Here is a 17,048-nt window from a genome sequence, read left to right on the forward strand (position 1 = left end):
TTTGACCTGCACTGTTTGGTGCTAATGGGCCGAGTGATGTACAGCTTTAATTGCCAGTGGTGAGCTCATTTGGGGGCGATGGCGCGTGCACGTCCTCAATTACTCAGACAATAGGCAGCTCTTCCCTCTGCTTGCCCCCGTGGTGATTCGCTCCAGTGCCTCTGCTCTCTGTTCACTCCACAGTCCAGATTAATACGCGCCTTCTGTCTGAGGGAATTTATTCAGCAGCAAAACAAGTTCAACATAACCCAGACGGCTTAACAGCAAGCAGCTCTGAAAGTCAGCAGATAAGTACTATTTGTAGTGTGTTTGCTGTTGCTGCTGTATGTGACGTTAAAGCAGCTGAAGGAGCTAGAGGGAAGAGTCAGTCAAAGTGGGAGTCCAAAGATAGCAAAGAAGCAACAAATGAGTTATAATTTATTGTGCAAACAACCAGGTTTCAAGTCTAGAGAGCTTCTTGACAAATGAGCAGATGTCGCTTTATAGTAGGGTTACCTAGAGGAAGTTATTTGTCATTGTCATTATTATTTGTTAGGTTTTACTCTACTTTCGTCTGCGTAGCTATCTTTCTGGCTGCATTTACATATTTTTGGTATGCTTGATTCATTGTTCTGCACAACTTGCGCCACCTGAGGTCAGTCATTATACAGACAGCTGGAGAAACATGAAGGCAGCTGGGTTACATTTCCCTTATTTTCCATACAGATTACCAACTAATTGACATGAGTATATTTATTATCTGAACGACATCTGCCAAAGAAGTCAACACATGAAGGAACAACTCAACTAAAAAATAAATAAAATAGCTGATAATATCACAAAAAGAAATAAAATTAATAACAAAAAGTCAATAAACAATTACACACAACAGTCCTCCAACTCGAAAGAAAAGTCTATACAATGTACCATATTTCAAAAAATTATCCAAACTGACATGAACTGCTTTCAACAAACCTTTTAAAACCTGAGTTTCTCAAACTTCAAATTATAAACCACCTCCCAAACCCAACGAGAATGGAAGTGGCCGAGTTTCCAATTGAGGAGGATCGGCCAACGAGCCAACAGGGTGGGAAATGCCAAGGCCTGCTTTAGGCACAGCTGCAGAAGGAACAATGCCAAAAATTTCAGACAGGCTATTCGGAGCAACAACGTAACCGTATGCCCTATTTAATGTGTTAAAATATATGACCAAAATGAACCCAGTTTAGCACAAGACCAGATCATATGTACAACTGTTTGGGCCATTTTGCATTTTTTTAATGGTATCAGCATCAGCATTATGAAACTGAGAATTGTAACACTTATCAGTGATTGTAAAAAATGTGACCTCAACTGGAATCCTTTTTATGCCATCTGACTGTAACCTGTTTGCAGTGTAATCTGAATCTGCTCTGAATTGTCTCCCCTGCAGCTCACACCATTGAGCAGCGGCTCAATAAGATCGACCACACGGCCATCCACCCACACCTGCTGGACATGAAAATTGGCCAAGGCAAATACGAGCAGGGATTTTTCCCCAAACTGCAGGCCGATGTCCTCAACACCGGGCCTACCAATAACAAGTGAGTTAAAATACTGAGCCACCAAGGTGCCACCGGCTGCAAACACAGTATATTCAGTGTTTGTACATAGGAACAGATTCATGTGAATGCTGGATTGTTACTTAATCTCAAAGGATAAAATCTTTAAAAAGCAATAGTTCATAATTACACAATGTTGGTGTTTAGGTGGTCTCACAGGACGATGACAACTCAACGTAGAAAAGATCGTCACAGACAACAAACAGAACATCTGAACCTTGACAACGACTTGAAGGAGGTAAAAAAATCAACAACAACAATCTGTTCTTCCCGGCCTGCCCTCCACTCCACCCCTCCTCCCTTCTCTAACATGTCATGTCTTTACTTTTTGTCTCGTGACTCTTCTTGTTTTCATCCTGTTTCTGTTTGAGCTTTCTTTGTTTTCTTTATATCCTCTGTTAAAATTTCAAAAACTTCATGTGCATGCTGCTTGTTTTGTTTTTTTCCCCATTCTTCTCTTATGCTTCCGCCCTCTACTGTCTGCTCATGCGTCCCGTGGCGGGCGGTGTGGGGTCGGGTGGTACCTCTCTTCCTCCTACCAGCAGGTGGAGGGCTGTCTGGTCCTGCAGAACTCCATGGCATTTTGGGAGTGGGACAAAGCGTCCCCTCCGCCTATCAAACCGCCTAAAAAATCTGCCTCTGCGTCCTGCCTGGTATGTGCAGGAGCTGCCTGTGTTGTGGATTCCCTTACAGATCCCACCTCTACCCACCTCCACCTTTACCTCCAGTCTTAGTCAACAGTCTCACCTGCCCCCAAGACATTAAAACATCAATTTCAGAAGATTTCTGTCTTGTATTAGCCTAGTTTCCCACACGGTAGAGGGAAACATTAGTTGGTTATCTTGCTGAAGGGTTGGAGGTGTGCAGCCTGGTGGCAGCTGTTCTCACAACAGGGCAGGGATGTGATGCTAGAGAATAGGATAGGCTAACAATAATGTCAAATTGAACAATGACAGCTATTTTAATAATATTTAAATTTCAATTCCCCTGTTGTATGACCAGGTCCTTACAAGTCTTCTGAGCTGTGAAGTCATTTACAGAAACACTCAGATCTATGGATCATTATTGGAAAAACTATAAAACTGTGGCTTTAGAGGGAACCGTACTAGCCTCCCATCACTGTCCAACACACACACCCTTTGGCTTTCACTTACCTGCTGATCCATACACTTCCCAGTGAACTAACATAAATCCTGTCCTTTTCAGGTTCACACAAAAATAAATACAACCTAAGAGTAATCTATAGTCTTATCAGTCACCCTTGTGTCTTGTTTAATGTGATGATTAACTCACAAAAACAAGATCTAGGTTGTGTTCTGTTTATAATGACAACTGAAGTTACTTGTGTCAGGACTGTATGTCCTGAGGACTAGCGTCTATTTCAACCTTTAGAATGTGCAAGTTAAAGACTACATGCACAAAAGTGATGACAACCTGCCTGCTTTCATGAAGAATTAGCTTCGTTCTCTAAGTGGCTTTGTCTGGTCTTCAGAAGTACATGCAGGAGGCCCGCGGCCTGGGGAAGAACCTGAGACAACCCAAACTGTCGGATCTGTCCCCCGCCGTCATCGCCCAGACCAACTGGAAGTTTGTGGAGGGGCTGCTCAAGGAGTGTCGCATGAAGGTGAACTAACAAATGCAACATATGTCTGCACTCACCATTCTTAGTCACACTGTATGGTTTAAAGAGAATTATTATAAGAAGTATTATTTTAGTTACACAGTTCATTACTGAAACCCCATTTGCTGTTAATTTGAATTTAAATTCATTTGATAATAAAAATTATTCAATTATTTTTTTGATGAAATTTTGCATACTAACAGCACAAAGCATGTCATCGTCCCTAACAGGGTTTTTAAATACACGATCAAATCAGAACCGATGAGACAAATTTAAAAAATAATAATAAAATTGTTCCTAGTTATCTAATTGACTGTGTCCTCGGCTGTGTTTAAAATTTTAATCACGCATTTTTTAACTGAGTACATATGAAAGTACATTCATTTAATAAAAGTCTGTACAGAACAGTTTTCAAACCAATTAATTTACTAATACTCATAGTAATGTGACAAGGGTTGGTTCAGGTGGGTTTCAGGTGAATGATTTATGCTGCATCTGGGTTCAGATGGTATCCTAGACTATCCATGCACACCTTTGGTTGTGTGGAAGATAATGCAGTGGAACCATGAAATAAATAGTCCTGTGATGGACTGGTGACCTGTCCATTGTACCCCTGCCTCTGTTAAACCATGATGAAAAGTTGGCTCACGTTGTCTTAATGAGGTGCTGTTGTTATTCCATCTTAGATATGTTTATCAATAGCTGACAGTTTGCATTTTAAAATATTCTTGGATTTTACAGTTTATTTACTTATTTACTTGTCAGAATCCATTACTGTGGAATCTGCTACAAACTGTACTTTCTAATATGTAAACTGGGCTCACATTACTAATACAGAGTATTTATTGCACTCATAGCAAGAAATTTCACTTGTAAAATGTATCATCATCTGCAACAGAGTACAGTTCTGTCCGTTTCAAGAAATCAATAGGCATCAGAAGTTAGGATTGTGGTTGGTCCTTTTGCAGACTAAGCGTATGCTGGTGGAGAAGATGGGTCGAGAGGCGGTGGAGCTGGGCCATGGAGAGGCTAACATCACGGGGCTGGAGGAAAACACTCTGATCGCCAGTCTGTGTGACTTGCTGGAGAGGATCTGGAGCCACGGGCTGCAGGTCAAACAGGTCAGCACGGAAACAAACCTAGCTGCACACATTCACTGACTGCTGCACATGTGTTCCTTTATTCTTAATCAGATTAGAGAAAAGAACCAGATAGCAATTGTACTGTACTGTCAGTATAAACACGCTGTGGTTTATCAGGTACTGGACCACATTGAAAATTTAGAGATTGAATCCTCTTTGTGTGCGTAGAATCCGTGTCTTCATCAGTGAGTGCATTAGCCCTTGTTGTGTGTGTTAGTTGTGACTTTTGCTTTCTCACAACTGTGACTTTTCAGGGGAAGTCAGCCCTGTGGTCCCACCTAGTCCACTATCAGGCCCGCGAGGAGAAGCTGGAGCAGCAGCAGGCCGAGTCACCAGGTAATAAACACACTGAACAAAAGCCCTGCTCTCTTTAAATATCATCCTAGTATTATGAAACCAATGATGTCCTGTACTTCTCTTCACCAGTGCCTCACGTTCCTGAGAGGAGGAAGTCTGATTGCTCCATAGCACTACCTGCTCCACGTGTGTCTCTCATTCAGGATATGAGGTACTGTCACAGAATTTTCTCAAGGTGTCCCTGACAGATTTTTTCTTTTACGAAATAAAGATGGACATACCAACAACCTAAAAACTTAAAACTTCAGGCAAGCTATTGCCAGTTCACGAGCATGATATGAATCATTTTCACCAAACTCACCTTTAGGCTTCTATGTTGCTCCAGCATTATAGACAGAAAAAATAAGATTTTTGTTTATTTCCAGCCTCACACCTACAGCACACAACAGCACAGTTCTGCTTTAGTCAGAATGCACCCTGAAAAACACTATTTTTTACTGTATTGGAAATAGCCAATCCAAAACAAGGCCCTAAGGAAAGAGGGAAGCCTCTTGCAGATGCTAAACAAAACACAAAATTCAGATAATATTGAGAAAGCGCCATGAGAATCTCAGAAAAGAAAAGCAAGTATGTATTATTTCCTATATACAACAGTATATCTATATGTACACTGACTTCTTATTGTTTGGTTATAAATACAGCTAGTATCCTATAGTAGTGTGTGGTATTCAATAGACATAGCAATTACTGACTGACACAAAACAGGATGGAAGCACGGACACAAAAAATGGAATTACAGTAGTTTGGCGGCTGCTCACGTTTTTTGCTTCACCTTACATGAAACGTCTTCTTGTCAATCTCCCATCTGTTTCTTCAGACATATCAAGAACATGTCTGAGATTAAGACAGATGTTGGCCGAGCGAGAGCCTGGATCCGTCTGTCCCTGGAGAAGAAGGTGCTCTCACAGCACCTCAAACAGCTGCTGTCACGACAAGCCTTAACCAAGTAAGACGTCCATCTGTCTGATGATGCAGTACTAAACTGGACAAACTTTGTATTTGTTTATCTTTTTTATGGGATCGTGACATTAAACATGAATGTTACCATGGAGAGAATGTCTCTCGGGGGCAGGGGGGCCCAGTCTGGTCTGGTCTAGTCTAGTCTGTTCTAGGTGGGTGGTACATGTCTGAGTAACATCCATATGAATGGCAGGTCCAAAAGTTTCCTAGCACATCACAAAATGGTCAGTGTTATTCATTTCTCCTATCAGTGTTTTTGTGGCTGATCAGTGTAGGCGTGCATTTGTCAAGCTAGTTTGAAAACAGTGCTTACTGCACACAAATTTTGCATTTCTGTGGCTTGTGTAAGCTTTACACTCTTTTTGACTCATTGTGGTCCACCATGCTGGATTTTGAGACAAGGTCCGGCAATGAGCACATTAAGTCCGCTCTACACAGAACTGAGATTTACGCTTTCTCAGAAACGTTTATGAGTGGGTGCTTTATTTTCACAAGGCTAGACACTTCAAAGGTCTATCATTCTGTTTCACTTTCTCACCACCAGCAAAGAGCGTTGCACATCCAGAGTCACAAACGTTTAAACGGAAATCATCTGGGGCTGTTTCTCAATTAGATTAGACGGTTCCAGTAAGGCTGGATCTGTTGTACGCACGTATTTGACAGAAGAAAATAATAAGTTTTGGCTTGATTTGTCAAACAAGCACAGCCACCAAAACTTACAGTAATAGAAAAAAAGAAAAGACACACTGTGATAAAGTGCAAGTTCGAGACGGGGCTGAAGGAAGCAGAGCTCATCAAGTTCAGCCCTGGTTTATATTGTCATATAACCTCAAGATCCATGAGAACTTTAATCTTTTTAATCTTTAATCTGAGATTAATAGTTTTGATTTCCCTTAGTAGACACTACACACCTTACAAATTCACCTTAAATTCATTTTATTAGTATTAATTATAGTCAGAACATTCCTCTCCACCTCATGACCTCAGATCATCAAACTGACCTGTACATGCTTTTTGTTTTAACAGTAGGCATTGATGAGCAGACGACAGTGTGTCATTGAACTGTATCCGATCCTGTCTGTGTGTCTCCAGGAAGCTCTACAAGCGTTATGCCTTCCTGCGCTGTGAAGAGGAGAAGGAGCAGTTCCTCTTCCACCTGCTCTCTCTAAACGCTGTCGACTACTTCTGCTTCACCAGCGTCTTCACCACCATTAGTGAGTTTTCCGTCAGCGACACGTGACCTCTGACCTCTGTTCAGATGAGGGGTTTTATCTGCCAACCATCAGTCTCTAGGTTGCCCAAGAAGAAATTCCACTTAAGATTATATTTTCAGTGCCATTGACATTTCCAGGCATTCCTCGAACTGCGTGGTTTGTTGTCATCTAAAGACCTGTCTGCTGATGTCACCATCGTAAAGTAACATGTACAGATTGGGGTGTAAAGCCTCTTAAACTGGAACCTGATGAACTCTGTGCTTAACAGTAATGCAATTGGAGTGTTAAAGGAGATATGAATCAGTCACCACACACCACCTGCTGGGTACCTCAAGCATTTCCTGCTGCCAGACAACACCTTGTTCGTTGTTTATTTGGTTGATGTCAGTGCTGATCAATGGTTGGCTGCACTGTTAGTATGAATAAAGCATTAGAGCAAATGTACAATGTACTCAGTGATTCAATGCACAATGTATTATTCAGCTCAGCTCAGAGTGCACATACCAATGAATTAACAACCTAAAAAAAGTTAATTGTAGGGTTTCTTGGAAGCATTTCATCAATAGCAGTTTCTTCTTCAGTTCTAAATGACTGATGGGGAGTTTAGGTTTTTATTAAGAACGTCTGTGAGGGCACTTCAAACATACATGATGAGGGTCTGTTAACAACTTAATACTCACCTGTAACTGGAGGAATTTGTTGAGCCTGTTTCTTTCCTCCAATGCATATGGCCAAATGCTCCATACTCCAGACTACTACAAAGTGTGAATGAGGGTGAAACTTCTTGGGGCAAAAGAACTTAGTGGATAAATTATGTCAAAGTCCACCTCCCCTTTGTTATGGGACATACAATGACCTGGATGACTGAGTATCTTCATAGACAAGATATGAAAATACATGCTGGCATTTACACAAGCCTGACAAGGATCTAGTCACCTCTCTTGTGCTATCTGATCAGTTGTGTTTCCTATCCTGCCTCCTGTCACTGCAGTGCGTTTGGCCTCATTCTTGATTTCAGAAGTTACACTAAGTCAAAGTGAGATGGTCGTTTATTTCTCTGATGTGTTGCAGTGATCCCATACCGAGTCGTCATCATCCCCATCAAGAAGCTGAGCAATGCCATGACCACCTCCAACCCCTGGGTGTGTGTGTCAGGGGAGCTGGGAGACTCGGGCATCATGCAGATCCCCAAGAATGTCTTGGAGATGACCTTTGACGTGAGTGTTCTGCCCTTGCAGCAGCTGAGCATGCAGTCAGTCACTGAGTTGTTGTGTGCGGGCATCAAGTTTTTTTTTTCTTCCATATTTGGGTTTGTTTCACTTCCTGTCACTTGTGAGACATCTGACTCTGCATGCTACTGTGGGAACACCTTATTTATCTGGGCAACACAGTGCATCTTACTTGTTGTATTGTTTCACTAGAGAGCTGCTTTATTTTGAAATAGAGAATATGTACTGTTAGCTGTCAGAAGTTAAGGTTACACAAGCTCAAGGTTCTAAAACCTTGCAATGACTTTACATATGTATTTTTTGAACCAGAATCAGACAAATACCAACCAAGACTCCTACTAAGTGACTAACATAATGAAAAATAAACATTCCACTAACATTTCAGTTTATATACAGTCTACAACCTCGTCTTACACATTTTCAAAAGCCTGTTGACATAAAAGTTTAAGTGTGGGTCACCATGAATATTTATATTCATATATATATTTATCCATTAGAGCCAGAATTTTGTGTACTGGGGAACATTACAGCTTTCTGAAAATAGCTTCATGTGTAGCCATTGCGGTGACATGGAAATCCGTCCATCAGCAGTGTGTGTGAGTTCTGTGCAGCCTGAACTCAACGACCGTAGACACAGATTAACATCTAGAAGACGCAGTGACTTCCTGCTGTCCTCCTCTGACACTGCATGTCTCTTTGGGTGCATGTGTGAGCTCTGTGTGTGCATGAATGATAATGCTATTTTTTTATTTTTTTGGTTCTGTGATTTCCATTCTGCCATTTTTTATAGTCCATTTGTCGTGTCTTAATAAGTGTTTCCATTTCCCTCAGTCGGCTTTCAGGTCTCACACGCACATCTCCGCCGTGTTCAAGGTTAGATCAAGTCCCTGCTCCACCCCTTCCATCTCCCATCATGCCCTTCTGTGCCGGGAAATGCTTGTTTCCCAGTTGTGTGTGTTTCCCACGTAGGGAATGTAGCCTAGCTTGGCCTTGCTGATGAATATAAAACTGTTCTAAGTAAAGCCAGTCTGTTATTTGTAAAATGTGACAGGTTCATTTCAGTGCGTGTTCTAAATATTCTCACTTGAATGAGGTTTAATGTTGCAGGTTGTATTACAACAAATCTACTTTGCATTAACTAAGATATTCTGTCTGCTGTGTGTTTGCATTCAGTGTCAGAACCTGGGGAAGCTGACCACTGTGCAGCTGGGTCACGATAACGCTGGCCTCCTGGCTAAATGGCTGGTGGACTGTGTCATGGTTCGCAATGAGATCACAGGACACACCTACAAGTGAGCGCAGGAGATTCCTCTTTTTTTTTTTTTTTGTTCTTAAACTCATGCTAAAATCTTACAAACTGAGCCCATGCGACTTTGCTGGAGCCTGTGAAAACAGCATTAAGTCACTAAATTATGTAAATCGTAAATTCAGAAGTAATATTTCACTCTATGAAAAATGCTAGAACAAAGACAACTGCTGTAGACAACTGTGCGCTTTTTTATACATATATGAAAGCAAGCAGCACTTTCTTGTTTCGTTCAGGTTCCCTTGTGGTCGATGGCTCGGGAAGGGCGTGGATGACGGCAGCCTGGAGAGGGTCCTGATCGGTGAACTGGTGTTGCCCAGCGGAGAGGAGGATTCTGGGAGGGGGTGCCGTACGCCTCCACTGCAGCGCTCGCCATCCCAGGTCAGGCGCATCAGCATCACATCACTATCTGGACGAGGACCCAGTAAGTACCTGTTGTGTTGTCTGCTTAGCATATAGTCATCTAGTTCCTCATCTCTGATCGGAGCTGCTTCATGGACAAGCTCTATAAAATGTTTTCAATGGATAGGAGTCCATTTAATTTAATCCCTTTTTGCAGCAGCTGACTCACCCTGATACGGTAACAGTTTGTAACATACTGACAATGAAAACATATCACATATTTATTCCTTAGGAGAGCGTAAGAATTCATGAGCAACGTTTTTCAAATGTAAAGAAGTTGCAGACCAGTGTCCACATGGGTGACCAGATTTTTGCCCTAAGAGCAGATAATAAATCACACATTTTAAAAATGCAAAACTCAAATAAACTCAGTGCTAAAAATAAAAACATTGTTAAATAGTTTATTCTTATTTAAATGATTACTCACAATAAGTTTAACTTAATGTATAATTCCAGTGGAACACGTCAGACTTTGTATATTTAACCTCTTACCAAATACCAGGATTAAAATGACGTGTTTGAATGAAAAATATTTGGCTAAAGGGTCATGTTTCAAAGCAGTCCCTCACATTCCCTCAAATAGGGGTCATGACTGCAGGGAAGCTACAGCAATGTGAGCTGTTGCATGTAGAGTTTAACACACTAGAAAACTCATGCTCCTCCTGTTACTGACGCTGACAGAGGTCAGAGGTCAGTATTGAGATGTTACGATGTCCTTGTTTTCCTCACTCCAGAACCAACTTCAGCACAAATACAAGAGGCCATCGGGGAGGCAGTGAATGTCATCATCAAACACTTCCACAAGCCAGAGAAAGAGGTTAGTGACTGATCTGACTCTCTATAGTATCTGAATTCCACACAGTATCTAAAGAGTGTCGATGTTACGGGCTCTGTCTCTATGAGAGACTGTGTTCGTTGTGTTTTAGTCAGTTAAGTGGTGTTTGATGGCTTCTTTAATGGAAGTCTTACTGCCACAGCAGAGGGAACAGATGATGTACAAATGGTTCAGGCCACATTTATCAAGCATCCTGTAAGTGCGGTCTGTCAAAGGAGAGATGGAGAGAGAATAGAGATGGAGAATGATGCATACAGCCTTGAGAGAGGCCATGAACCACACACTTCTAGTTTCCTGTGGCTCAGTCTTCTCAAAGGGCTGCAGTAACTAGGTGACATTAGCATCTGATTGTAAACTGAATGAAAGAAAAGAATCAAGCTCAGAGTTACTCCAATGTTCTAAGGCAGCTGAAGAGTCATTTGGGCCTTTAGACTCCCTTAGATCTTTGGTCCTGGAGTAATTTACCCTGTTTTGTTCTCTCATTCACTCTAATCATTTTTAGATGTAAATTATTAGTAACTGCTAGTTATCCAGATTGTCATATATATCAAATACCATGTCAAGTTAATGCCAAGGTGGTAGCATCCTATTCTCAGGGAGTCTGACTTCACATTGAGGGAACTTCCATAATCACTTTCTTTATATACATATAGCCTCCATAATTGGAGCTAAAAGAGAATGCTTTATTAATTAGGTGGACACAAACACAACTCTGAATGTTATTTCTCGATGTGTAACATCGTGAACAGTTGTTCTTTTAACACAAGCATCTTATGGCACCCACAAACAGCCCCCCCCCCCCCCCCCCCAAAAAAAATAAAAAAATCTGTAGATTTAAAGAAATAAGGCATAGAATTCAGAAAAATATGTATTGCTATAGGATTATGGAAACATGTAATGGAACATGGACCACACCGTGTCTCCATTGGGTCGCAGCTTTGTAGAAGTATAATACTTTACCTAAAAGTGACTTTAATCAATTCTCATATTTTTACACATTTTGCACTGCCCATCTCTGCCAGTTCCACATATTGTTGTGTTCTCCTTGCAGAGGGGAAACCTGACCGTCCTGCTGTGTGGAGAGAACAGTTTGGTCGCAGCTCTGGAGCAGTTCTTCCATCACGGCTTCAAGTCAGCGCGGCTCTTCCAGAAAACCGTGTTCGTGTGGGACTTTGTGGGTGAGTGTGGAGCGTCAGCACCCTCTGCTGCTGCTCAGGAGAATTATGTTATTGGGCTCTTTTTACAGGATTTAATGGGTCTTTAGTTTCACTGCTAAACAATATTTTTTGTAATCTAATATTAATAGTGAGATGGGTTTTCAATGTTGGTTAGTGTGGTGGAGCACAGAGGGGGATGTAAAAGGAAGCTGATGCTGACCAGCTCCTGTGTGGGTGTATAATTTCACCACTCACTCTACAGAGAAGGCCGTTGCTTACATGGAGTCAGCTGACCAGATGGGAGACCTTCGGGAGACCGCAGAGCCCCTGGGGATGACCTGTCAATCACTGTGTCGATATGTCAATGCAATCAACTCCACCCCTAGGAACATTGGCAAGGACGGGAAGTTCCAGCTGCTGGTCTGCCTCGGTGCCAGGTCAGTGTCAGGAGAAAGAATTAATCCGAGGCCCGGTTCAGACCTTGAATCAACAACCATCCAGGGCAATCCAATCTCAAGTAGCAGCTTAGAGTACATGTGTGAACACACCCAAGATGCATCAAGGATGTGTTTGAGTAATCTGATCTCTGACCACATTTGGAGGCGATCTGCATTTCATTTGACCACATTCCTTTGGTAATGTGAAGACACACTTCATCCTGCATCACACTGAAGACCACCTACTCAGTCGGAGTGCAATTGCATGAGCAGAGTTTTGCCTTATTCACTGAGAAAAAACACACAGCCACTATTATAAGTGATAGCTGAAAAGGAGAAAGCCCTGTGAGTGATGTCTGTTCATTAAGCTATATAAATATCCTGTCTTTATCACTGCTAAATATTCAATAAAACTAACAAGAATAACTAATTCATTCATTTAAGGTGAGTACATGGTGTGATTCGGTCATAAAAAAAAGTATGGTCATGTGGTCAGTAACTGACGCAATCAGGTTAAAGTTTAAGGAGCATAGACTGTATAAAGATTGACAGAACTGCTCTACCATAACCTCCACCCCCTCCCTGTTAGCAGATGGGACTTGGGCCAAACTAAAGCACTAAAATATACACCAAATACATTTTTTTTTTCAAGGATGGTTTAGGTAGTTAATGTAATGTTGATGCATGTTTAAGTGTCCGTTTTTACGTTTTGTATTAGTTGCTATCGCTACTTCTAACATCACAGCAGTATAATTACAGTGTTTATTATAGTTCCTGTGACCAGTACTTAAAGCTGGTCACCACCAATCAGACCACATGTGACATGTTAATACCAGGTCTGAGTGAAGCCCAAGAGAGTTTAGACATTTTGTCTGTCAGCTGCCCTTGCATAAAGAAATTAACAAGCTCCCTCTATGCTCAAGTCACTCATTAGAGCCTTTAAACACGCTGACCCATGCTGACATTTGGTGGTTCCACCTTCTCAGTCAAACATAGGAGCCATGAAGGGGCCCTGATTACACACTGCACATAACATAGTTATCATAGCTCTGTTCCTTTTTCCTCATGGAATGAACAGGAAGCATTTTACTGTGGACTCACTTCCTCTCATGGGTTTTCTGTGCAGAGACCGCTTGCTGCCCCAATGGCTCCCCCTGCTGGTTGAGTGCCCTGTCATCCTGAGAATGTATGAGGACACGGCCCTACTCAGAGACCGCGCCACTGTCAACTCTCTCATTGCTGTCCTTGAGACGCTGCATGACTTCTCTATCACACTGGAAGCCTCCCTGGTCAAAGGCATCGATCTTTAGCCCCGAGGAGGGACCACCGGACCACCACATTCTGCTTCAACCCCCCTTTCTTCAGCAGTAGAGACAAACGATGAGGGATGGAGGAAATAGAGGAAAGGAGAACCGAAGTAACAGGTTCACAGCTTTATGTGAGAACCATCAGGACTTTGGATCAACCACACGCTTGGATGCAATATTTTTATCCCACTTCTGGCTCTGAAAGACTCTTCAGTAACTACAAATCCAGAATACTTTGCATCACTGTGTACATGTGTTTTATAAACATAGCATCCGGTTTTAGATTTTTGTCCTACTTTGCAGGTAGCCTTTGTTTCCAACTCAGTTCAGTAGACTATTCAGATCTCTACTGTTCAGTCCTTCTCTACTGTCTGTCTGCAAGTCATAAGTCACAAAGTTGTTTCAAAAAATGCTCACTGTGGTTTTGCAAAAGTTGCATTTGTTGGGGACTATTTTCAGCAGCAAATCAACTCATATGTGGTACTTTAAAGAGGGTTTTCAGGACTTTCATTATCCTTTAAAATAGAAAATTCAACACAGTGAGGATTAACTGCAAGTCGTCCTTTCTGCCATATAATTTTCATCGTATACCAAAATGAAGGAAAACAATGGCTATCTGGAAGAAAGGAAGTCAGTCTGCAAATGTAGAGTGTGCTTTGAAAAGTCTCAACTGTAAAACCTGCTGATACGACAGTGAGAGACTTGGAAATCATAGCAGTGGCATTTTCCTGTGTGGTTGCTGTGTGTAGCATCTAGGATAATTGTCCTTCCTTGCCTGCAACTAGTGGTTATAATACCACTAACCCCTAGCTAGCATTAGCATTAGCATTAGCGAGCATGCCTTTGTGTGTGGGAAGAAAAGAGGACCTGAGTCACTGACTGGAAGGAGGATCGCCGCCATGGAGTCCACGTCCAGTTCTGAGCAGTCAGCGCCTTTCCATGTTTCCCTTTCTACTTGTTGCATGATTCTCCTAACAGTCCGCCCATTTTATCACTTTATCTTAAACACAACATACTACACAATCTGAACGTGCTTTCATGGCACTGAGTCCATATTCATCATACGACTGGAGAAGGGAACTTTATGGCTGAAAGCTCTTACAAAAGCCTGTGAACTCTGAGAGGTTTACACAAACCAGCAACGGTTTCTAATCAGTGTAGTGAACACTGGAATATACTTAGCATTGATACTGAATAAGAGACAAGGAATCTGGACGCACAGAATCCCATGAAATCTCTCTTTATACCTCCATTTGTAGTTTGTCGTTTCATGCTCAACAATAGAATGTGAGCACAGATGTTACATTTTGCAAGATTTTGTAATTGTATGCAGCAGTAGGTAGCAGTTACAGATTGATTTCTAGTTCAGAAACAGGATGCAGCATGACAAGACTTCTGGAAATCACTCTCGGACGACTGGCTGCTGTTAACCAACAAATACGTGTAATGTTACTGGATAAAACATTTTGTAACTATTCTTTAAATCATCATCTTTATCATCTCCTCCTGACACCCTTTAAACACCGCTCACAGATACGGTTTATTTTCCTGAAAGAGTTCAGTTTTTAGGAATACTAACTGAATAAGGGAAGTGGTGATTTTGTCGAGGACTATTTTCTGTGGGGGATTAATCCACAGCCGGTTGAGCAGTGATCATACGCTGCACAAGTGCATCTCTTTACGTGGGCTTTTTAGTTTTGTTCTGCTTCAGTTCATTGCTGACTTTGTTTTTTCTGTGAGATCTGCTGACAATAAGAAAAAAGTGTTTGTCCCGTAATCATTTAAAGAAGTATCCAGTAGATCGGAGCACAAAATAGATGCATTTTTGTTACAAGAAAACTGTTGACTCCTGTATTACTGAATGCAGCATGAAGGATAAAACAGGGTGTTACTTTTTATATAAGACATGAGAGATTTCAGTTCAGTCTCCATCTCTTCCAAACACACAAACTGAATACGTTTTCATGCAGCAGCCAACAGAGATGTATAGGAACATCTTTATTTCTTTTAAAATATTTTATTACCTCTTGACCTTTGACCGCATGAGAGATTCTGCCACTTTTTCCACTTACTGCCACATGAATGAATGCTTTCCGGTGTAAATATTCTCATTAGTGCATGCTGACATTTAGCCTCAGGTGAACTAATGTGACCCTCTAAAGAATTATAGGTGGACTTTTTATTGAGAGGGCAAAAAGAACGACTCCCCGCGTTGTTCTGTATTTCTGCTGATTCCAGTATTGAGTCTGTGACGGACAGACTGTCCATCACGGTTTGCTTTAAATGTCTTGATTTTTAGTATTTATTAATTTAATAATAACTGTGGCAAGCCGCCGGCTGCACTGGTGTTTTGCGGTCGATAAAGCCTGTGGAATGTGTTAAAGCAGTAACCACTATTTTCATATGTTTTTTTTTGTTGTTGTTGTTTTTTTAACCACCTGTGCCCCTGATGACTCGCCTGCAGGACTCTCCACAGCTGCTCAGTAACGGTAATTCCTCTGCCTTGTCCTGGATTTGTACAGACTGTTAAATAGTGGCTACAGGGTAGACTTCTGGAAGAGGACATAGACCTAGACTAATGTGCACATTACACACTGGACCGATGATACAGGCAGTGTTGTTGAGCCTGTCTGGATCTGCTACTGACAGCCATCTAAGGCAGCAGCCTGCGTTCTGCTCCTCATTTGACACCACGTGACGATTCTTTTCTTGTCGTTGTTAGACTGACTACTCTGTTCTGATATTTATTATGACTACTTCAATAAAACACCCAGTGTGTTAAAAATGTAAAATGTCCTTGTCTGAATGAAACTACACTTTACATGTGCTCTGTGCAGTGGCGAAAGAAGTACTCACTACTCTGTAAGACATTGAATGGAAATATTACAAGTTCATACAAATATGACATCCAGTAAACCAACAGCAAGACAAAACGAAGAGTAGTAATACAAGGGAACATGAAGAAGTAATCCAGATATAGAGAATATAATCAGGGTGTCCACAGGGTCTGAAGCATTAAAAGTTGATAAATGTAGGAACATTAAGACCCTTTAAAATTAAACTATTACATTTCATTGGCAATCAAGCGTCGACAAAGAGTATCCATAAACATATAATGTGACTATTACAAACAACGATCTTCTCGTGTACCTGTACAACGTGCAAGTTTAAAGATTGAATAAGGCCTGTCGAACATATTGGTAATACTGCAAAAAAAGATGAGTGTTGCCTCAATGGAAACGAATACAGTGAAACCCCACATGCAAGGGTTTAAAACAGGTTTCTGAGAGCATCTACAAAGCTGGTCCGTTTGTCCTGATGTTCAACGAGTCCCTGAAGCAGTCAACTAAAAAGAAGCAGCTGGACATCCACACTGGTTTTTTGTTTTTTGAGAGGATGACTGTGTCCAGTCCAGGTATCTGGGCAGAAAGTTCCTGGCCGTGCCAGCAGAAGATTTCTGAGTCCAAGTTTTTCTTGGCAGTGACGTGGCTGCCCTTGCTT

The 17,048-nt window shown here is 41.6% G+C and overlaps 1 protein-coding gene across 8 annotated transcripts in view; it reads left to right on the forward strand.

Annotated features, from left to right (window-relative positions):
* The window catches only part of dennd5b (DENN/MADD domain containing 5B), a 62,072-nt gene extending 45,733 nt beyond the window's left edge, over window positions 1-16,339 (forward strand). For 2 of the 8 annotated variants that reach the window (XM_047575130.1, XM_047575128.1), the window contains 17 exons: window positions 1,412-1,562; window positions 1,728-1,818; window positions 2,123-2,233; window positions 3,073-3,204; window positions 4,170-4,322; window positions 4,598-4,679; window positions 4,770-4,851; window positions 5,518-5,646; window positions 6,753-6,874; window positions 7,946-8,091; window positions 8,935-8,976; window positions 9,277-9,395; window positions 9,646-9,833; window positions 10,546-10,628; window positions 11,698-11,824; window positions 12,066-12,240; window positions 13,367-16,339. In XM_047575130.1, the coding sequence (XP_047431086.1) occupies window positions 1,412-1,562; window positions 1,728-1,818; window positions 2,123-2,233; window positions 3,073-3,204; window positions 4,170-4,322; window positions 4,598-4,679; window positions 4,770-4,851; window positions 5,518-5,646; window positions 6,753-6,874; window positions 7,946-8,091; window positions 8,935-8,976; window positions 9,277-9,395; window positions 9,646-9,833; window positions 10,546-10,628; window positions 11,698-11,824; window positions 12,066-12,240; window positions 13,367-13,550 (2,117 nt within the window). In that variant the 3' untranslated portion in view covers window positions 13,551-16,339. The remainder of the gene's footprint in view (window positions 1-1,411; window positions 1,563-1,727; window positions 1,819-2,122; window positions 2,234-3,072; window positions 3,205-4,169; window positions 4,323-4,597; window positions 4,680-4,769; window positions 4,852-5,517; window positions 5,647-6,752; window positions 6,875-7,945; window positions 8,092-8,934; window positions 8,977-9,276; window positions 9,396-9,645; window positions 9,834-10,545; window positions 10,629-11,697; window positions 11,825-12,065; window positions 12,241-13,366) is intronic. The other 6 variants (XM_047575131.1, XM_047575134.1, XM_047575133.1 and 3 more) reach the window with 4 other exon arrangements.
* Window positions 16,340-17,048: the final 709 nt, after the last annotated feature.

This window comes from Mugil cephalus, chromosome 22 (assembly GCF_022458985.1).
Source record: "Mugil cephalus isolate CIBA_MC_2020 chromosome 22, CIBA_Mcephalus_1.1, whole genome shotgun sequence".
Taxonomy (NCBI): Eukaryota; Metazoa; Chordata; class Actinopteri; order Mugiliformes; family Mugilidae; genus Mugil; species Mugil cephalus.